At 35.1% G+C, this 23293-nt stretch overlaps 1 protein-coding gene across 3 annotated transcripts in view; it reads left to right on the top strand.

Annotated features, from left to right (window-relative positions):
- The window catches only part of LOC145668967 (venom serine carboxypeptidase-like), a 187468-nt gene that overhangs the window by 132502 nt on the left and 31673 nt on the right, over nucleotides 1-23293 (top strand). For 2 of the 3 annotated variants that reach the window (XM_081737264.1, XM_081737265.1), the window contains exons 2-5: nucleotides 14005-14203; nucleotides 14829-14972; nucleotides 15492-15566; nucleotides 22309-22475. In XM_081737264.1, coding sequence (XP_081593390.1) covers nucleotides 14173-14203; nucleotides 14829-14972; nucleotides 15492-15566; nucleotides 22309-22475 — 417 coding nt within the window. In that variant the 5' untranslated portion in view covers nucleotides 14005-14172. Of the gene's footprint in view, nucleotides 1-4434; nucleotides 4768-14004; nucleotides 14204-14828; nucleotides 14973-15491; nucleotides 15567-22308; nucleotides 22476-23293 lie in introns of those variants that run through there. The other variant, XM_081737263.1, reaches the window with a different exon arrangement.

Raw genomic sequence — 23293 nt, 5'->3', positions numbered from 1 at the left:
ATATTGCATGTATTTTCCTCCGATGCTTGCTTCATGCTTCAATTAGCAAAATTTTCCACGAAAATGTATATCAACTTCAATTTTCTCATTTATGGTCTGTAACGACAACGTGTTCAAAAAGTTACGCTACCTTATCGGAATTCTCATAAATTGTTTTTGCTTTGTTATAGTTTCTGAGCAGCTGCTGAATATACGTTGCGACAGCGTATATTCATTGTTACAAGGGTACGTTAATACCAGCAGTTATGCCTTGACTCAGAGGGCCTTCACAGAGAAGTGCGTAACATATGCTCCAGACAAATCCCCCAATTAGACTTGATATTGGTATCACAAAGTAATTCTCCTATTCCATTTTGTCTTCAAGTGGTAAAGTTTGATTTCAAAATTGCAGTACATAATTTAATTTTTAGTACAAGATAAAACACCAAACTAATTAGTATTTGATTACCAAATATGATAATAGCACGCTTGACATATTCTTATAGTCTTTATCATAATAACTGCAAGTCACAATGTTTTTTGGAATTATGTCGAAATATGCACATGTGTAGAACGAATCGTTCGGTCTGTTTCGAACGGTCTGTTGCTTTAGAATAGAATATTTGATTGTGACAAACAGTCAAGTTGTTGTCTCGAGTATTATACCTCGGACATTTTGCAGATCTCTTAAATCGGTGTAAATTAAATTAAATCACAAAATGCTGGAACTAAAATCTAACTTTGTGGGCTCTTTTGGATGCAAAGGTTTTTATAACGTCCTTAAAACACAGCTTTGAAGCTAGCTTATGCTCTATAGATATGATCCTAAGGTTGATGAGTCATTGTTGTTCTCTTAAGTTTCTCAGATAATTTTTTTTATGATCTTTAGATTGCTAAAACTTTTACCCTTGCCTTATAGTGAAAGTAAACATTTGCGTCCCCAATCCGGCGTCCTGAGGCATAAGCCCCGTTTGCTCCCTCTTAGTTACGTCGCTGTTAATATAAAGGAAAATAAGTTTTAAAGCTACAGACATTCGAAACTTGGTGATCTACCAGAAAATGACCTTCCTGAGGAATTAGTATGAGATCAAGGTTTCAGAGTTCTATGGTACCTGCACAACGGATTTTGTAAAGGAGCTCAGGATATATCCAGGTGTCGTAGCTTAACATAACAAAATTAACTAACTAACTCTGTGGCATATGGAACTTTGGAGGTTCAATGCCACGTTCACGAAAGCTCTCCTATCCTTCTATCCCTCCTTGACTTCTATCCTTCGCCAACTGGATCCAGCTTTTACTTTGTATTCCTATTTCTGCGAGAATCATGTTAATATTGTTCTTCCATCTGCGCCTAGGTTTTCCTGATGATCGTTTTCTGATTAGACCTCCAATTTAAACTTGGAAAGTCTTCCTACTTTCTTGCATTCTGGCTACATGACCTGCCCATTTGAGCCTCCTAGAGTTGATTACTCTAACAAAATGTTTGGTAAACGATATAAATTATGTAATTATTTGTTATGAAATTTACATCACTCCCCATTTCCGTTGCTCTTGAGTCCGATTATTCGTCTCAAGGTATTGATGTTGATAGTTTAACATAACGAAAACAAAAATATAGTTTCTTCTTGTAACGAGATTTGTTAATTTATTTCGATAGCAATTGCCAGCAGGCTTTCTCTAAGAAAATTTGGCCTGGTAAATAAAATAAAAATACAAAGGGATTGCACTGGAACATTACTTGAGCATATTAGTAATAACAATTTAATTTTCTTATCCAGGAAGTGTGCAGGAAGGGCAAAGGCCCCAGGAAATTGCAAGTGGAAGAAACACTGGCTGCGAGGTACAACAAATTTTCGTTAGAAGGCTATAACGTTATTCATAATATCAAGTCCCTTTATCGGTACTCAATAAAAGAAAGAATATATTTCGAGTATCCTGTTACAATTTTTAAACTGATAATTAAGACAGGCATCATATCTTCTCTAGGTAGCAAAAGTCAAACAAAAGAACAATAACAAAGTAATTCGGTTACCAATCTCACCGGTCACTAATATAACGTTATTATTGATAACAGAATCTATTAAAATAAGTTGCGAAGAGCTATTGATTTTAATAAATCATTAAAAATCATTTTGAATTGGTTACATATTATATCATTCTTAACACGAATCGAAGAAATATTAGTTTCTACATATCTATATGTATGCAGTATTAACAGCAAAATTACAATTACAATAAGTAGAAAAAAAAGTTGGTTAAGGAAAACTGACTAAACTTCCCATATAAAAGGAAAGTGACTCTACGACTCTAGGTAGCCAAACAGGCCCTCCTGTACAAGTAGTCCACTTAATTATTTCCGGACTCAGTGTTGGAATTTCGTATAGCAAAAATATCCTGAGAAAGTGAGAAACGGTTTTTGAGATGCATTAAGCGTCTTAATAATGTATTCTATATAACTAACTAACTAACTTACATATTTATTCTACGGCCTATGGAACCTAAAGGTTCGTTGCCGCGTACACAAAAACTCAACATTGACCTCTGTCCTTAACCACTTGGACCCAGTTTCTACTTTGTATTCCTATTTCTATGAGATCCATCTTAATATTGTCCTCCCATCTGCGCCTAGGTCTTCCAGTTAAACATTTGGATTTCCAGTTAAAACTTTGAAAGCGTTCCTACTTTCTTTCATTCTGGCTACATGACCTGCCTACCTGAGGCTCTTAGACTTGATGATCTTAACAATATCTGGGAAATGGTGTAAATTATGCAGTTTCTCATTATGAAGTTTCTGATGTTCCTCATTCCCGTTCTTCTTGGGTTCGAATATTCGTCTCTTAATCAGGATTCTATTCTCAAATACTTTCAGCATCTCCTGTCCTATCTTTGCATTCAAATCTGAAATGGAACAAATACAAAACTCTTCGTTTTCATATTGATCGCTACAGAGCAGAAACGGTAACAGGCAATGCGAAACGATAATTTGATATAAATTTAACGTTCCAGGAATTGATTAGATTTTCATCTATAACCCTCTATTCAAACCGAAAGTGGTACAAATGTTATATTTTAGATGTCAATATCGTTGCTCATAAACCAGGAACAGTAAGTAGCAGAGAATTTTAAAACATGGGTTTAGTATCTTAACAATAGGTACCATCTTCGCCCTTATCCCTCTATTAGAGCCGGAAGGCGGCTTTCTTTCAGACAATTTTGTCCAGATGGATGAAACAAAAGAAGAGAAGGTTGCATTGACGTACTATTTGCTGAATCATGCACCCTTCTCAAGGAAGTAATCTACGAGGAAGTCAACTGAAAACCATAAAAGTAGAAATAAAAATCCGCATATGGCGCCAGTGATCTGTAAGTTGGCATGCCTGTTTACGATAGTATGCCGGATGTCTCCTAGGTGGCAGCAGCCGGCAGATGCTCAAACACCGGCGCAACAACAGTTCCAAAATGGCAGCCCCACTAGCCACATGCACCAGCGAGGAGCAGCGTTCTGTGATTCGGTTTTTGCGAAGTGAAGGTGTGAAACCGATTGACATTTTTAGGCGAATGATGGTTCAGTATGGAGATGCGTGTTTGTCACAGCCACAAATCTATGAATGGTGCCGGAAATTTGCAAATGGTGTTTCGTCTGTGGCCGATGCTCCACGCCCCGGCCAGGCTCGGCGCGTAGTGACTCCAGAGACCATTGCAGCCGTTGAAGCCATCATTTTGGAAAACCGCCGTGTGACAATAGACGAAATTGCAGCATGTGTACACATGAGTCATGGATCGGCACATCATAACGCGGTGCACGAGTGGTTGCGCCATCGCCCAAAAGACTTTTTTTCTGCAGGTATTCAGGCTCTTCCGAAGCGCTGGCGGACTTGCATTGAACGAGGAGGAAACTATGTTGAAAAGTGATTTACTTCTGTACCCTGTGACCAATAAAGAATAGTTTAAAAAATAATTATGGTTTTCATTTGACTTCCCCTCGTATTTTAAGAAAGACATTTTTAGGTGACAATTAATTGACGTCAAGATCATGGGTACTACATTATACCAGTTAGGTGAGCAATATTCTTTGACTTTGATTGGTAGGATCATTAATGTCAGTAAAACCATAAAGAAACTTTCATAGCTTTAGAGGTATTCGAATTGAAAAATAAATCTGTCAACGATATCTTTATGAATACTCGCAGAAATAATAAATCTTTACAACATAAGACTCATAGGTTTAAAAAAAAAAGACCTTCACACTTGACAAAATATTAAGATTTTTCTTTCTGGAAAGGTTTTCAATTTATAATTGATAATTAATATTAAAAAAAGATATTTCATTTAGATAACTGAAGAGATAGAGTTATTATTCTCTCTAAGTTATATCCTTGAATTTTTTTAAAGCGTAAAAATAGTGGCTGTACTTCGTATAAATGGACAGACTATTAACCGTTATTTCCTAGTAGAAAAGTAATACCTAATATGGCAATTCTTCTGAAGTTATTTGCTATTTCGTGTTTGATTTCAAGCACACAGAGTGCTCGGTTCTGGGATCAACACTTTCATCGAAAGCAGCCAGAAAATATCCATGTAAATTTCGTGAAGTCACTGCTTGCGGAGGAAGATGTTGGTGACCCCCTTATCCTAACGCCACTGATTGAATCCGGAAACATTGAAGAAGCTCAGAATTTGTCTTTGGTTGGTGACATAGGAATTGAAGGAATACCTAGTTACTCAGGATTTTTCACCGTTAATCCTGAACACAATGGAAACTTATTTTTCTGGTACTTTCCAGCCAAGGTAAGTTTACGGAAAGAAAATTTGGCGAGCTTATTTTGCAGACTTCTTTTCGATATCAAGCCTTATTTCGAATCTCGTGGCAGGCCATTGTCGTGAAATTTTGCCAGATTATTTTTTCTCTTTCACCATGCAAATACTGGTATGGAATGTAACATTAGTGTTAATTCTGAAATTTTAACCAGAACCTTTTGTATCTCGAAAGTTTATGCTCCCGAGGAACTAGTTTATGGAATGTGTGATGGACAAAAATCAACCTTCAAAAAAAACGAAAACTGTGCACTGGTTGAATAAAATAGTGAACGAAAGAAAGAATGAAAGAAATATTAATCGAGAAATCGATGAAAAATAAAATAAAATATGAAACAAGAAACAATCAATTTCCAAAATTTTTTACTCATTTTGTGTGGGAAACTGCAGCAATCAAGTCAAAGAAACGACAGGTACACTGCATTTTCCGAGTGGTTACGGAAAACAAGACTTGGTGAAAGGGTTATTAAACAGTTTTTAAATTAGAAGGAATCAGTTTCAATTGAGACATAATTTATTATAACAAATAATTTAAAGAAAAACATATAAATATAATAACAACGAACAAACCGATTCCGGGGTGAAATTGCCTCGCAATCACGGCTTAATGTCGGAAGGCGAAAATTTAGCTATTCTTCCACAACTCATTTAATTTATAATAATTTGATTTAAATTTGAAGTTTTCATTTAGTCTCAAAATCGAAAGTAGAAATCAATTACCAAACCATTATTAATAAGTACATACACAGATGATCTAATAGGAATCGGGGCCATTCCTAAGTGGGTGACCAATACTCACCTGGTCGTTTGATCGAAAATGGAAAATAAAAAAAAAAAAAGATTATAAATTTAGAATCAGGGAATATTAACCACACACTCGCAATGCTCCCGTTTCCTTATACAAACCACAATGCACTATACACTTTTAACTTCTCATCTTCCCGACACAATTTCGAAACAATTTCACTCTCAAAATTATAACATGTTGACGATACACATTACCTTGCAAAACTACAAGGTTCGATAGGTCAATTTATCAAACGTAAGTTTATAGATGGCAGCACATTAACTATTCATAGCAATGTTCAATGTTTCCAACTCTGATAATCACAATCTCGTTTGACTTTTTTTTTTCATTATGCTTCATATTAAGTTCCTCCCCTCTGGGAAGTTTTGCTTCTTTACAATGGTTATCGAAATGAAAAAGAAAAAAAATATAATTCACTGTTGAAGTCAAATCACTGCATGCAGAAATAAGGATAGTTCGACTCACCAAGAGTAGTCCAACAACTTCCAGATATTACACGATTACCAATGTCCGGACGTCCTATCTTAAGTCCCAGAAGTAGATGTTCACAACAAGATGAGATCTTCCTCCTTATCTACCACAGATTGACTGGAAGCACCAATGAGATGAAAAGAGTGGGAAACATATCTAGCCTTCGGGTTGACAAAATCGCCTTTCCTCGACCAAGCAGTAGATTCAAGGTAATCAGTTGTCTCAGACGCAAACACAAACATAGTGGATTCACATAATTCTGAACCTGCAGAATTGTAAAAATACACAACAGTACATTTCTTACAGAAACATTGCATAAACTACACACAAATATATATATATATATATATATATATATATATATATATATATATATATATATATATATATATATATATATATATATATATATATATATAATTTACATTATCTTGGAAATGAACAATTTCTTTTTTTTTCTTAGTTTAGTCATTATTATTATTAATATGTGCAACACTGTTTATATTTCTTGGTGGCAAGTACTTCTTTATAAATTGAACATGACGTTTTAACTTTACATCAGGATTACTAATTAACTCAACCCACACAGTATTGGGTGTTACATAATTCAAAAGTTTGAATGGACCGGAATATTTAGTATCAAACTTGGCATAATATTTCTTATCCAAGGATGATTTTAACATTTTCTTTACAAGTACTAATTCTCCTACAGACAAATTACTAGGTACATGTTTTTTATTATAAGCTTGTTGTCTCCTTTTCCAAGCTTTCTCGATGTTATCAACTATAATATCATTAATCTCTTCTTTATTTTGTGATTTCTCTATTATACCCAAATCTAAAATCCAGTTAACATCTAATGGATTGAACATTTTACGCCCAAGATACAACTCACTTGGACTTTTCTGAGTTTCACAATTTTCAGTTATATTCAAAGTATATTGGATTTGATAAAGATAGTTAGCCCATTTGGTATGATTCTTATTAATATAAGATCTGAGTATCCCTTTAATCGTTTTATTCATACGCTCTGTTCTGTTCGAGGACATAGAATAAGGTGAAGTACAGATGTTTTTAATTCCTAGGCTAAACAAATACTGTTTGAAGTACTCACTACTGAGGTATGACGCATTATCATGCAAAATAGAAAATGGATACCCGTAAGTTAGAAAGATCTTAGTTAATTTAGAACAAATTAATTTAGAATTCAAAGATCTTAAAGGTTCTATTATAACAAAACGACTATAACTATCTGTCAAAACCATAATGTATTTAAATCCATTACTAGTAGGCAAAGCTCCCATACAATCTAAGTGTAGGACATTATTTGGGTATCGAGGCTCCTTAGAATAATAAGTACCATACGGTTTCCTATTAAGTTCTTGGCTCTCTTGACAAATTTTACATCGTCTCACGAAATCACTAATTTCAGCATACATTTTATCCCAAGTAAACCTAGATGCAACCTTAGAGATAGTTTTCTGGATCCCACCATGACATCCCCCCACTAATTCTTCGTGCCAATACTTTATAACAGAATAGCCCAAAGAATGGGGAATTACTGCACGTAAACCACCATATTTTCTACCATTAGTTCTTTTTAATAGCACACCTTCTTTCAATATGTACGGATCCTTATTTTCCTTTCTCTCTAAAGCTAAAATTATCTCTTTCAACTGAGGATCTTCTCTTTGATGTTCAGCCAGTGGTTTATTAAAGATGGAATGACTCCAGAAATTTACAAAAGAAAGATGGACCTTCTGTTCATTAATAGTATTAATCTCTTCTATATCACTGTTGGGTGGAGTAAAGTCTACATAATTATACATACGACTGATGTAATCTGCGAGATGGTTTTTGAAAGAGCGCAGGTGAATTATATCGAAAGAGTACTTACTTATTTTCTCTATTAAAGAACCATACTTCTTTTGCCTTTTATGATTTCTTAATATCCAAGATAAACTAGCATTGTCAGTATAAATAGTAAATTTCTTTTGCAAGTAAATATCGAACTTATCTAAAGCATAGACTAAACTTTTCATTTCAAGATCGAATATACTTTTAGACCAATCACTAGATGGAATCATTTTCGAAAAGAAATATACAGGACGAAGACGTCCTTCATCACCATATTGACTTAAGATCGCGCTATAAGCCCTACTACTACTATCTATGTGGATTACAAAAGGACTAGAGAAGTCCGGGACTTTCAATACAATATGATTTATAATGGCCTCTTTTATTTGATCTAGTATCTCATCTTCTTCTTTTCCCCAACGAAATGGTATTTTATTTGATTTTAAAGCATGTAAAGGACCCATTAGTTCACCATAATCTTTCACAAATTTTAAATAATATGACAAGAAACCAATCATCTTACTCAACGCTCTACGATTCTTAGGACGAGGTAGATTTTTTATTACCTGGACTCGGTCATCATCGATCATCATATATCCACCTGAAAATATATAACCTAAAAATTTTATTTTATTTTTACATAGTTTAGTTTTTCTTTTAGAAATAGTAATACCCCATTTTCGTAATCTCTGTAAAACTAGCTCTAATATTTCTTTATGCTTTTCAATAGTATCAGTATGAATAATAATATCGTCACAAAATATATCTAAATAATCTCCTAAGAGATCCCTAAAGATTTTATTCATGATACTAGAGAGAATAAATGGTGAGTTTATGAAACCCATCGGCATTTTCAAATATCTTAACAACCTAGTTGGAGTAGCAAAAGTAGTATATTGCCTCGAGTTTTCATCTAACAGTAATTGGTGGAAAGCTCCCTTGGCGTCAAGAACGCTGTAAATCTTATGTTTACCTATATTAGCAATAGTAGCTTCAGCATTAGGAGCTGGAAATCCAGTTACAAGCACTTTTGAATTAATATTAAAATAATTTACCACTAGCCGCTTGGTTCCATCGCGATTATTAACTAGGAAGCACGGAGAAATGTAGGCAGAACTGGAAACTTCTTCAATAACCCTTTTCTTAATTAATTCATCCAAGTATTCATCTAATTCACGCAACTTATGACGTGGCATAGGATATGGTTGAGCTATACTCGGACTTAAATCATTCATTTTAATTTCATAAACAAAATCTTTAACTGTTCCTAATTCTTCATTTATAACGTCCTTATATTTGTCTAAAACGTTCTCAACATATGGTATTAAATCGTCAGAAAAAATATTTTCATGAAGGTTTACTGTACCTGTATTTTCTTCCTCCGGATAAATATCATGGATGGTAGGATTGGAAATTGGTACTCCAGCTGGAATATCTTGATATTGTTCACCTCCCCTAACATCATGATCCTGAAGTACTGTGGAAGATCGCTGGCTGGTCCCTGGTTTCGGTTGCCGAACTCTGGACTCCTCCCTACAAAAATTCCGCTTGGCTCATTTGCGTTGTGTATGGAAACACTGCTGGGCTGTCTGGCCGCTGTTCCTGGAATCAGCTGATCGAGGTTGACAAGTGGTTGACGGCTGTATCGTTCGCTGACTAGGTCTGGGTTTCCCCGCTCCCCCTGCGTCAAGGTCGTACGGCGACACAGAGTTCTCAGGACCAGACCTAAAACGAGAAATTTGTGGGCACAGATCACTGGATTCACAACGAGTTTGATTCCATTCAGTTAATTTTACCGTTAAATTTAGTTCCGTAAAGTTCAACTCACGATTTCGAATGTTTATATTAACGTTATATTTTTGTAGGAAATCAAGTCCCACTAGCAGTTTCCACTAGTAGATAATCCAACCGGTAACGCCGATTCATTTCGTAACTTTCTGCAAATGCAACTAATTCCTTCTCAGTATGGGGAACTTGAGTAATTATCATTAAATCTCTTATTTCAGGAGGTACAAGGTTAGCAATAGTTTTAGTTAATTCATCCTCCGACATTTTCATATCAAAAATGAATAATACACTTAATTTTTCCTTAATAAAATCTACCAGAGATTCCTCTACTTGCATTATTCTATACAACGTTATTTTCAAGAATTCCATTTTTACTAGCGGAGTAACAAATCTTTCTAAAAATGCTGTTATAATTCTTTCCCAGTCAGTGGTGATATTCAATAACCTTTGCATTTCCTCGAATGCTGGGCCTGTACATTTACTCAGAGAAGCCACTAACAAAGCTTCTACACAATTTTCAAGTTGGGCTTGTAACAAGTCAAATTTTAATAGAAATTTACATACTTCAAAGCCATTACTTCCATCTATTTCAGGTAACTGACTAACCTGCTTTTCTATAGCTTTATACATGTTATCACCCAAAAGCTTATTAAAATTACATCTTATAGCTGGTCTAACAGCTGGCTTTAACACGCGATGTGGAGGAAGAACCACACCTGCGAAATCAAGCGAGGAATCGTCATCGTTTACTCGCTCGTGTCCGCAGGCATTCGCTCTTTCCCCCTCGCCAAGGTCAACTAGGAGAGAATTCCCCTGGCCATTCTCACCCGTTGAAAAACACTCAAGAAGGTTCTGTGACATTTTTTTTTCCCAGGTTTAAATCCTAAAACTATAATTTCTAATATTACGCCTAAATTCCTTCTCGCTATTTTCACTTATTATTACACTTTCAATTAATGTCTGGTCTTTCATTCGTAATTTTCGTACTCAGGTTCAATTCCAAAATAATATAAATCCCTTTCTTTCTAACCAAAGTCTTAATATTTCCGGTAGTTTTGCAAGGTAACTAAATTACTTATGCAGCAATCAAGTCAAAGAAACGACAGGTACACTGCATTTTCCGAGTGGTTACGGAAAACAAGACTTGGTGAAAGGGTTATTAAACAGTTTTTAAATTAGAAGGAATCAGTTTCAATTGAGACATAATTTATTATAACAAATAATTTAAAGAAAAACATATAAATATAATAACAACGAACAAACCGATTCCGGGGTGAAATTGCCTCGCAATCACGGCTTAATGTCGGAAGGCGAAAATTTAGCTATTCTTCCACAACTCATTTAATTTATAATAATTTGATTTAAATTTGAAGTTTTCATTTAGTCTCAAAATCGAAAGTAGAAATCAATTACCAAACCATTATTAATAAGTACATACACAGATGATCTAATAGGAATCGGGGCCATTCCTAAGTGGGTGACCAATACTCACCTGGTCGTTTGATCGAAAATGGAAAATAAAAAAAAAAAAGATTATAAATTTAGAATCAGGGAATATTAACCACACACTCGCAATGCTCCCGTTTCCTTATACAAACCACAATGCACTATACACTTTTAACTTCTCATCTTCCCGACACAATTTCGAAACAATTTCACTCTCAAAATTATAACATGTTGACGATACACATTACCTTGCAAAACTACAAGGTTCGATAGGTCAATTTATCAAACGTAAGTTTATAGATGGCAGCACATTAACTATTCATAGCAATGTTCAATGTTTCCAACTCTGATAATCACAATCTCGTTTGACTTTTTTTTTTTCATTATGCTTCAAAACGAAGATTTTGTAATATCATTAGTCTCAACATGAGGTGATAGCACAAAGTCGTGATGTTTACACTGCATTTCTGACTGCAAAAAATACTTATTTTGGATTAAGGAATACTTAATCACAAGCTACGTACGTGGAATATTAAATAGTTTAATTTCACATATTATTATTATTATTATTATTATTATTATTATTATTATTATTATTATTATTATTATTATTATTATTATTATTATTATTACATGTAGTATAACGTGGGAAATTCAAAAACAAAATGAGACTTTTTGCTTCTACAGACGGGATTTTATTTTTCAACTTGGCATCATTGGATACTAATATTAAACTGTATCATTCATTAGTGGTCAGCGAAATCTTTCATTTGTTAAGAACAATATGTTAGGAAAGGTACCACAGCTGTCTCATATTTCTCTGCAATGCATACATACACTTATACTGTAACTTTAAGCGTATACATTGATTTTCAAATGTATCATATCTATCTGGTAACTGAACAGAATGAGGTCACAACACTATATATATATATATATATATATATATATATATATATATATATATATGTATCAAGTAACGAACAACGTATTATGTTTTCTGTACTCTTTCCTAAAAATAGTTTTGTGAGCGTATGCATTTTCTGACTTCATTTACAGGAGTGAAAGTCCTGCCATCTGTTGTTTGTTTATTCAGTATGTTCCTTTTCGTCGCCGACTACATTCTGTTCATCGTAAGCGATAATTTATGCCGCACTGTATCACCCCTCATATTAGTCATGCCCCGTTTAGTAAGAAAGAAAATATTTTTGTAAAAGTAGTAGTTTGGTAACTGTATACAAAATAATACGAATTATTTACTAAAATGGCTCCTCATCATGTCAGGTAGTTAATTTCCCGACTACCATTTTGACACTTTTGCTCTGAAGTTGAAGCAGAACTAGTCAAGTGTCTGGTGAACAGACACATTGCATTGGATTTAGATGCCCATTTTTAACAGTGCATTATGCAGAGTAGTGGCTTATTGTAAATGAATGGTTTCTTTTCAAATAGCTACAATTATTACCAGAACTTTCGTCAAATGTATCGACAAATGCATGAATTCGGAATGGTAAAACGGACAGATATGTAAAATATTTGTATCAATTTCTACTTTCACACGAAATTATTAGCTGTTAAAATGAAATTTAAGAACAGTAAACTTTATTAATTATTAAATTCAGTTAACGCGTGAGTACAAGTTACATAATCAAGTTACCTATCTACAGTAAAACACGACTTATGATAATACTATATTTTTTATACAAGAGAGCAAAGTTAATTTCTTCAAATACTATTTTACTGATATTAAAGATTCACTTCGTATATTGCAGAGCTTCATATATTGTTTAATCTACGAAAAAATACAAAAATTAAGTACTATTTGTACTATTACCAAAACCATTTAAAACTAAATAGAATGCTTGAAAAAGAGCAAACAAGATTTGGAACTTATTAAGGTGGATCACCACCCGGAAGTCAGTACATATTTTATCTGATTCCCTTAACTACTGCGCAATGAAACGTTACTCATTATAAATAGTGTACTATAAGATACTGTTTCAGCTACAGATACTGATTCATTTGATTGTATCTCCTGATATCGAAAAATGTAACAAATAAAAGAAAATATTAGATTCGTTTTACAATGAGCACACAAGATGGCATTTGCTGTTAGATCTTACTAGAAGTGCTCCGTTTTATGAAATGTTTATTAGTATGTGTAAAGTATTTTAAAGTAACAATCTTATCACGAAATAGATATATTGTTTGACCGTTTTTCGTGTTATGTTTCATATTTTATTTAAATATTAATTTACATTTAAGGAAATAGATTTTGAGACGAAACTTGCGTAGAACGCCATAATGCGTTGTTGCCAAATTTATACGTTTACTGTAGTAGTCACAATAAGAAAATTCCTGGATTCTAGCGTTGCAGTTCGAGAAGAGGAATCGCGCTAAGGGTAGAAAAATAATTTCTCCAGTAAGTATCTATGCAGAATTCCATGATTACTCCCTTTATTATCTGGTATCAGTAAACACTCGACACTAACTGGCAATGCCGCACTATTTAAGCAGCGTTTAGCATAGGACCGAGAACACCTAGTGATCCACCTTAGTTCATTCAATTCATCCAATTAATTATGATATTGCATTAAAATACTTCCAGTATTGTGATTAGAAATCTCGGTAACAGACGTAAAGCGTTACTTTATATTAATTTCTGTACTTTACAAATTTATTTCGGTCAGTTTTAACTTTGTTGTATTTCTAGCAGAAAAAAAATCTCTGTCAAGTATGTGTGTACGAAGAGCTGTAGCATCATTTAATATAGTTAAAAATTACAGTGTTTCTTATGGAACGTAAAGATTTTATTCTAACAGTATATTCTGTAATTTCAGACGAATTCTGAGGACGCCCCTGTTGTTCTCTGGTTGCAAGGGGGACCAGGATCATCATCTGTTTACGGACTGTTTACGGAAAATGGGCCTTTCAAAACGTCCTTCATCAATGATGACAACGAAGTAGGCCTTACGCCTAGAAACTTTTCCTGGCACCTTACACACAATATGATTTATATTGACAACCCTGTCGGTGCAGGTAATTAAAAGCTGTATTAACATTAGGGATGAGCAAAACCGGTTTTTATGAAAAACAAAAACCGGTTTCTAGAAAAACCGAAGTCCGGAAAAACCGACATTTCGGTTCTCCAAAACCGGTTCGGTTTATTCACCGAAACCGGAATCAGTTTTCTCCAAACACTTATTCGGGTTTTCACCAAAACCTGTTTGGATTTTCTCCAAAACCGGTTCGTGTTTTCACCGAAGCTGGTTTCGATGAAAACTGTTTTGGAAAACACTATTTCTATGCAAACAGAATCGGTTTGCGGAGAACAACGAAGCACTATTCTGGTAAGAAATACAATGAGTTTTCGAGAAACTTAAATCGGTTTTGGAGAAAACCGGAACCGGTTTTGAAGAAAATCGAACCGAATCCGGTGAAAAACCGAACCGAACCGATTTTTTTTAAAAAAAATTAAAAACAAGCTTTGGTTTTTCTACAAAACCGGGAACCGAAAAGCCGGTTTATGTACTCACAACTAATTAATATAAACAATTTAACTAAACTTTATTTATTCAATGGGAAATGATAATAAAGAGACGTGTTTTTTGTCGCAATGAATAGTTATAATTAAATTATAACACTAGTGGGATTTCTTTCGTAGGTTTCAGTTTCACTGATGATGGTGGTTACGTGAATAATGAAGTAGAAGTTGGAAGAGATTTATACGCTGGCCTACTTCAATTCTTCAGAATGTTCCCAGAACTTCAGGACAACGACTTCTTCGTAAGTGGAGAATCATACGCAGGTCAGTCAGTTTATCTCAATGATTTCAGTACTTCTGTACTTTCTTGTAAAATTCAATACTGGTAACAAAGTATTAGTTAAAATTGCCATGTTGTTTTTAACTATATATGGATATCTCAAAAATCTCAAGACAAAATAATATCCTATGCGTAGGATCTTGTCACTGTTTTACTACACAGTAAAACACGGCCGTTTTAGTTGAACAAAATGACTTTGTGTTTCTGTTGTCGTCAGCGCCCCCTGTCGGTAGCGTAGCTCAGTGGAGGAATCAAGGTTAGCCAAACGGAGCGTTAACGCAATCTACCGAAAATGTCTCCCTCCAGCTACTAGTAGCTCGCGATCGACGATTTGGTGACCACTCCTCTAGACTTATGTGTCTAGACTCTAGACTCTAAACTTAAAAAAAAAAAAAAAAAACTGGATTAATGTAAAGTGTGTAGGCTCTAATAATTCAATGAAGAATAAATACACAGCGAATTTCTTAGTGAAGTGGAAATAAGATTTAATTTCTATTTTCCAGGGAAATATGCGCCAGCAATTGGCTACACAATTCATCAAAATAATCCAGCAGCAGATTTGAAGATTAACTTGAAAGGTAAGTTGATTAAGCGTCAACAGTTTTGCGTCAGGTATTAAAAACGTGCATAAGTGTACAAAAAGATAAGTACTATAATTATGTTACTAACCTGTTTTATTGAGGAATTCAGAAAGATACAATCACATGTGAAAGAAAGCAAAGATGTTTGGGAGGGAAGACAGTGAGGCAGTGGACTTCAAAATTTTCTTTTTTAAAACTGGGATGCAACTTCAATTTTCGTCTCTTCAACTGCGAAACTAAACTATATTTGGCAAACTTACGTAAAAAAATTAAAACAAATGATAGATCACTTGTTTTTTCAGTGTAATACTCAGAGCGAGTGGTAGGTGACTGAAACATGGTACACTTATATTTATGTCAACATTTTGCTTTGCTGTTGAATTATTTGATTCTGTAAGCTAGTTATAGTACGGTATGAAAAAACGTTTTGTAGGCTAATGCAGCGTTTCTCAATCGCTGTATCGCGAATATATTTCAGGTGTGTCGCGAGTTTTTAATGTCTTTTAAGATCTTCCGCAAAGAAATTATCCTCAGAAGACAATAAAAATTTGTCCCCAATCGACTTGATTTCACACTTGTCTTCCAAGTTAAAAGCTGGAAAGTTTACTTTTAACGTGGTTCATTTTTCTTTGGAAAGACACTGAACACAGAAAAGTAATTTCGATAACACGATTCTTGGTATATTCTTCCCGATTAAATTCACAAGAATTATACAAATTTTAAACAATTAACACGCCCGCAAACAGCACGTTTTTTGCGTAATTCTGAATCTTTAAAAATAGATTAATTTGCAAATTTATACGATCGTTCTTAATTTAATTATTGCGCTTATTTAAAAGTTTGACTGCAGCTCTAATGAAGGATCAAAGAATGTCGTCCGCCGCAAAAAAATGGACTTTTTGGTGAAGATTTTGCTTGTGAGATTTGAGTTGAGTTGATTTGAGTTTAGCGTCCCTTTAAGCAGCGAGGCTATATAAGACGTGGACCTACTGATTAACGTGGAATCCGAACCACATGAGCTCCCGCCGGGAATCGAACCCGGGTCTCCCAAGCGAAAGGCGCGTACGCTAACCGCTTAGCCACGGAGGAGCTCGCTTGTGAGATATGTATTTCATAGTCGTTCCATAATAAAAAAAATGTATTGTACGTTTTTTTTTCATCTACGGAAACAATCACATGCATCGATGTCGCAAAAGTTTGAAACGTACTTTGGTGTAATCAAAAGGAAAAAAGTTTGTGAAACCATCACCATTAGTTTGTGAAACTATCATTAAACCATCACTTTAAACATCGAACAACTTCACTATAGTTTAAAGAGTTAGAATATACAGAGAAGAAAGTGCGTTGTTACATGTTTTGTGGTTGTTAACGTTTATAAAATTTGAGGACCGAAGTTACTGGGAGTAGGCAAGGGCGCCGATTTCTCTGTAAATTTGAAGCGGGGCTATTCAGATGCAGAAGGTATATATATGAAGATTTTAAGACAAATTGCACTCAAATTATGCCAAATATTGTATACTCATAAATAGAATAGGGGGACCACATGAGCTTTGTGGGGGCCCGGGGCCCCTCGACCCCCCCGGATCGGCGCCCTTGGGAGTAGAAAATCCAATTTTAAATGCAAAAATTTGTATAGTACGGTAGCGAAACCTTAATTAATATTCTAGAAGGGAAAATGAGGTTAAAGGTCAGAAAAGAAGGAATGCAGAAGCAGATGAAGTTAAAGAATCCAAATCGTTCTTTAAGGAGACCGAAACTCAAATGGCCATATTCGATGCAACTCGGCCTGACACGTTGGGTTATAAAGACGAATCAACTTCAAATGGACCACAGGAGAAAGAGCAGATGAATCAGGTGAGACCTACCTAGTAAAGAATTCTATGGGAAAATCAGATAATTATAGAAGTAGCATGGGGTTACTAAGGAACATCGGGTTAGTGACCTAGGATCTAGAATTTATATAATAGCAGAAACGCTATCCACTAGCCTACGTTTGTCCAGTCCTGTTAAAAATCCTGCGAAATCATCGTTTCAGTATAACAAATACATAGAGAAAAATCCGTTCTCCGGACAGCGGTATATTGTACAAGTATACGGTATCCTCTTGCTTACTATAGAAATCAGTAAGGAGCATACGTTATCCGTATGCTACATAGGCACTGCCTTTAGATGTTACATCATGCCGTTGCAGGATGTCTGACATCTAACAGTTTTCCGTATATCACATGCATATACTTATGTTACCTTCGTCAGCTATATGTTATATACGTCTATTTGTATGTAAGATCCTGACCGCCTACATTGTTTCATACGGAAAGTATGTATAGATGGAACACTTATACAGAAAGTATTATAAAACATGCGTTTTCAGTTATACGTCTGCTGTACGTTGTTAAAAAAACTACAGGTATTGCGCATGCAACCTATCTTTTTAAGTACGCCACCTACATTTTTTCTCAGTGTAGTACAGCGTTTCCCAACCTTTTTCAACTTGCGGCACACTACAGGGTAACTTGAATTCTCGCGGCACACCTATTATTATTATTATTATTATTATTATTATTATTATTATTATTATTATTATTATTATTATTATTATTATTATGATTACTATTATTATTATTATTATTATTATTATTATTTGGTCTAGGAATTAATTCGTGCGGTTGGTACGCACACATTGAAGCTGTAGTACAAACACAAAATACATAAATACCTTAAGAAAAATATTGTTCATCGCTAGCCACCACTTTCGCCCATCTGTCAGGCAATGTACGGATTCCGTGGCGAAAGAAGTCCTCATCCTTGGAAGCGATCCAGTCAGAGACCCATGTTTCGATATCTTCTGAAGAAGTAAACCGCTGTCCAATCAAATCGTTGTTCATGCAATCGAACAAGTAGTAGTCCGAAGGAGCAACGTCTGGTGAATACGGCGGGTGGGGTAAAACTTCCCATCCGACATTTTCTAAATAGGTTTTGACCGGTTTTGCGACATGTGGGCGAGCGTTATCATGTTGAACAATAAGTTTATCATGTCTGTTCTCCCATTCTGGTCGTGTTCTGGCCAGAGCTTGCTTCAAACGCATTAATTGTCGTCGATAACGTTCTCCATTCATAGTTTCACCCGGTTGCAGCAGCTCATAGTACACCACACCTTTCATATCCCACCATATGCACAGCATAACCTTTGCACAGTGAATATCTCGTTTTGGTTGTGATGGACCTGGTTCACCTGGTTTCACCCAGGCCTTTTTTCGTTTAGGGTTCTCGATTTGGATCCACTTCTCATCACCCGTAATAATTCGATGCAGAAACCCCTTTCTGCTCTGTCGTTGAAGCAGCAATTCGCAAATGGTTTTTCGGCTTTCAACGTCTCTGTCTTTCAATTCATGTGGAACCCAATGTGACATCTTTTGAATCATTCCCATGGCTTTCAAGCGTTTGGAGACTGTTGTTTGATCAACGCCTAATGCTGCTGCAAGTTGTTCCTGCGTTTGACACGAATCCTGCTCGAGCAATGCTGTCAATTCTTCGTCTTGAAATTTTTTTGGCTGTCCAAAAAATGAAATGAAATGAAATCTTTAAGTTTTACGTCCCACGGTTATGCCGGTTAGGCTAAAGGAGACGGTGATAATGAGAGATGAGTGAAATGGTGGAATGAAGAAAGTGGGAGGAAACGGGAGAACCCCGAGAAAACCCACGAGCACGGTGTTTGTCCACCACAAAGTTCACTTGGCGGGGGCTGGGATCGAACCCGGGACCCCAAGCACCAGAGGTGAACGCTCTACCACTGAGCCACCGCGCCCCTTTTGGCTGTCCAGCTCGCTCTTGGTCTGCCAAGCCGAAATCACCACTTCTAAACCGTGCAAACCACTTCTGACACGTTCGCTCAGCTAGAGCATGGTCACCATACACTTCCACCAAAATACGATGACTTTCAGTCGCACTTTTCTGCATGTTAAAGTAATGCAGCAGGACACCCCGCAAAAACACTTTATCAGGCACAAATTGCGCCATGTTCACTTAACTACAAACTGGTGTTGACGCTTTAATCCACTGCCCTATACTACGAACGATACGCGATGACAGGGGTTTGCAAAACATGTGTGGATACACGGAACTGTGGGACGCTCCGTTCGTTGCGCCATCTCTTGTCCACCCGCACGAATTAATTCCTAGACCAAATATTATTATTATTATTATTATTATTATTATTATTATTATTATTTGAAAATATAAAATACTGTAGTATTTTTTTTCTGCTTACTGACATCCTTCTCACAGAGAAGAAAGCTCCATCACTGTTTTTTCCCCGTGGTAAATCATTATGCTTATTTTTCATTTTAATTTAAAAATAGAAAACAATTTCAATCAGATATAGGACTCAAGTTGTTAAAATACACTTTCTTTTTCGAAAACTGTATCCAACCTTTCATTAAGAAGGAGGATCACTAAACAACGAACGAACAAACAAATCTCTTTTACTTTTAAATCACAAATGTAGGTAATTCGTATGCATGTTTACTTTGCCGGAAGGATTGAATAATATTTTAAAATTTCAAGTTACGAAATAGTCTGCAACAATAAAGAAGTAATAATGGTCATAACAATAACAAATATAACAATTTTTTTTTTCAAAATTAGAAATGCACAGAAAAATGTTCTACAGAAAAGTAACACAGTATGAAACTTTAAATTTTAGATTCATAGTAGTAATGTGAAATACAAATATTTCTTTTTCTCTATGTCTTGCAATTTGATTGCTATATAATTAATAATTTTGCTTCGATTTCCTTGCGGCACACCAGCGACCCATTCGCGGCACACTACTGTGCCGCGGCACACCGGTTGGGAAACGCTGCTGTAGTATATTGAATTTATCTTTCTCTGTTACTGCTGTTGGTTTATTCTACAATAATTAATAGCCCTTATTGTGTTCGTTTTCTAAGCAGCCATCCGCTTTGCAAAGAGGACCAGACTGTGTCACGTGATTAGGTCAAAAGTCAAGTTGCGTGCTAAAAAAAATTGGAGATTCCAAATCAAGATCTGAGATATTTCAAGCACGTAACCTTCGCGTGGGGCGCCCTGCGAAATTCGCAGACGATGCATATACTTTTTGTCATTATTATTGATTTTACTCAAACAACTTGACTTTTGACAATGTTCTATTGATATTTACCTTACGTTCTGCATATCGTTTTTAAGCTTTTCATTATGTCCTTGCAATAAGCTTTCAATTAACCATGTCCCTCCTTTGGTTTTTGAGATAAGTGGAGGAAATATTTGTCTTTCATTGATTTTCCATTGACATATCTGAATTTCAACCATCTCCCTCCTTTGGTTTTTGAGATAAGTGGAGGAAATATTTGTCTTTCATTGATTTTCCAATAACATATCTGAATTTCAACCATCTCCCTCCTTTGGTTTTTGAGATAAGTGGAGGAAATACTTGTCTTTCATTGATTTTCCAATGACATATCTGAATTTCAACCATCTCTCTCCTTTGGTTTTTGAGATAAGTGGAGGAAATACTTGTCTTTCATCGATTTTCCATTGACATATCTGAATTTCAATCATCTCCCTCGTTTGGTTTTTGAGATAAGTGGAGGAATTATTTGTCTTTCATTGATTTTCCAATAACATATCTAAATTTCAACCATCCCCTCCTTTGGTTTTTGAGATAAGTGGAGGAAATATTTGTCTTTCATTGATTTTCCATTGACATATCTGAATTTCAACCTTGTCCTTCCTTTGGTTTTTGAAATAAGTGGAGGAAATACTTGTCTTTCATTGATTTTCCATTGACATATCTGAATTTCAACCATCTCCCTCCTTTGGTTTTTGAGATAAGTGGAGGAAATATTTGTCTTTCATTGATTTTCCAATAACATATCTGAATTTCAACCATCTCTCTCCTTTGGTTTTTGAGATAAGTGGAGGAAATACTTGTCTTTCATCGATTTTCCATTGACATATCTGAATTTCAATCATCTCCCTCGTTTGGTTTTTGAGATAAGTGGAGGAATTATTTGTCTTTCATTGATTTTCCAATAACATATCTAAATTTCAACCATCCCCTCCTTTGGTTTTTGAGATAAGTGGAGGAAATATTTGTCTTTCATTGATTTTCTAATAACATATCTGAATTTCAACCATCCCCTCCTTTGGTTTTTGAGATAAATGGAGGAAATACTTGTCTTTCATTGATTTTCCAATGACATATCTGAATTTCAACCATCTCTCTCCTTTGGTTTTTGAGATAAGTGGAGGAAATACTTGTCTTTCATTGATTTTCCATTGACATATCTGAATTTCAATCATCTCCCTCGTTTGGTTTTTGAGATAAATGGAGGAATTATTTGTCTTTCATTGATTTTCCATTGAGTCATGTTAACCTTTCATGCTTTTTGACTATGTTCCATCTATTTTAGAACAATTTACTTTTGGAATATAGAATTTATTTTGTCTCTTCTACAATTGAGCTGAATTTCAGCCATCTTCTTCAAAATCTGTTCACATCATTTTATTGACACTTTTCGGTTGAATTTTTTGTTTCAAAAAACTTTAAAATAATCTGAAATTTTACTATGTGTTCTGAAAATTAATCCCTGTGTTTATGCTAGACAATGCAATTTTGCTAAAGAGTGCACCTTATTTCATACAACAAAAGGATGTCTAGCTTGGCCCTCGAACTCAATGAGGGAAGTACGGCTAATATTTGTTGGTTTATTCTTTTCAGGCTTAGCGATTGGCAATCCACTAAGTGATCCTGTTACAACGTTCAACGTAGGTGAATATATGTATCAAATAGGATTAGTGGATGCTAAAACCAGAGCTGAACTTCAAGTTTACGAACAACAAGGAAAAGAAGCAATTGCAAACGAAAAATGGATGGATGCTCTCCACGTAAGTAGAAAATTATATATTTTTGAAATATTCATGTTCGTTTAAATTTGTTTTTTTTAATGAGAATAAAATATAGAATAAAAACTACCCTTTCTTCTACTTGTTATATTATACGAGCGAGATAATGTAGTGATATTTCAGAGGCGTTCGTAATAACTATTAGGGTGTCGCTGTTAGAAGAAGATGAAAGCAATCGATAGAATCTGCTATTAATAGGGTCTTTCTAAGTAGATGGGTTTACCTCCTTTAAATATTTACCCTTAGGGAAGAATGCAGAACGAAAGCATGTGAGAACGAGATCTTGAGACGAATATTCGGACCAAAGAGGAACGGGAATGGAAAATGGCCTGGAACTGCATAATTTATGCGATTTTTCAAATATTATTAGGGTTATCAAGTCTAGAGTGATCACGTGGGAAAGTCATGTAGCTAGAATGGACGAAAGTGGAAACGCTTTCAACGTTTTGACTGGAAATCCAATCGGAAAGCGTCCATTAGGAAGATCAAGCCACAGATGGGAGGATAAATATTAAGATAAATCTCGCAGAAATAGGAATACAAAATCGAAACTGTATTCAGTTGGCTAAGGACAGAAGTTAATGGAGAGCTTTTGTGAATGTGACTTTCATCCTCCGGATTTCGTAGCCCATAGAGTTAGTTAGTTATGTTTACCCTATCTGTCAGTCTGCAATAAAAAAAATCTTAGGAATTACTTGATGAACACCACCAAATTATTAGGTTAGGATATACAGCCTCAAAGTTAGAAACCAAGTTCGTTGAAACCGGAAGTGTTTGATATCAGCCATTTCCGGTTTTTA

This window comes from Thermobia domestica, chromosome 13 (genome assembly GCF_964235325.1).
Source record: "Thermobia domestica chromosome 13, izTheDome1.hap1.1, whole genome shotgun sequence".
Classification (NCBI taxonomy): domain Eukaryota; kingdom Metazoa; phylum Arthropoda; class Insecta; order Zygentoma; family Lepismatidae; genus Thermobia; species Thermobia domestica.
Note: the sequence above shows the minus strand (reverse complement) of the source record. Positions and strands in the feature narration are given on the sequence as shown.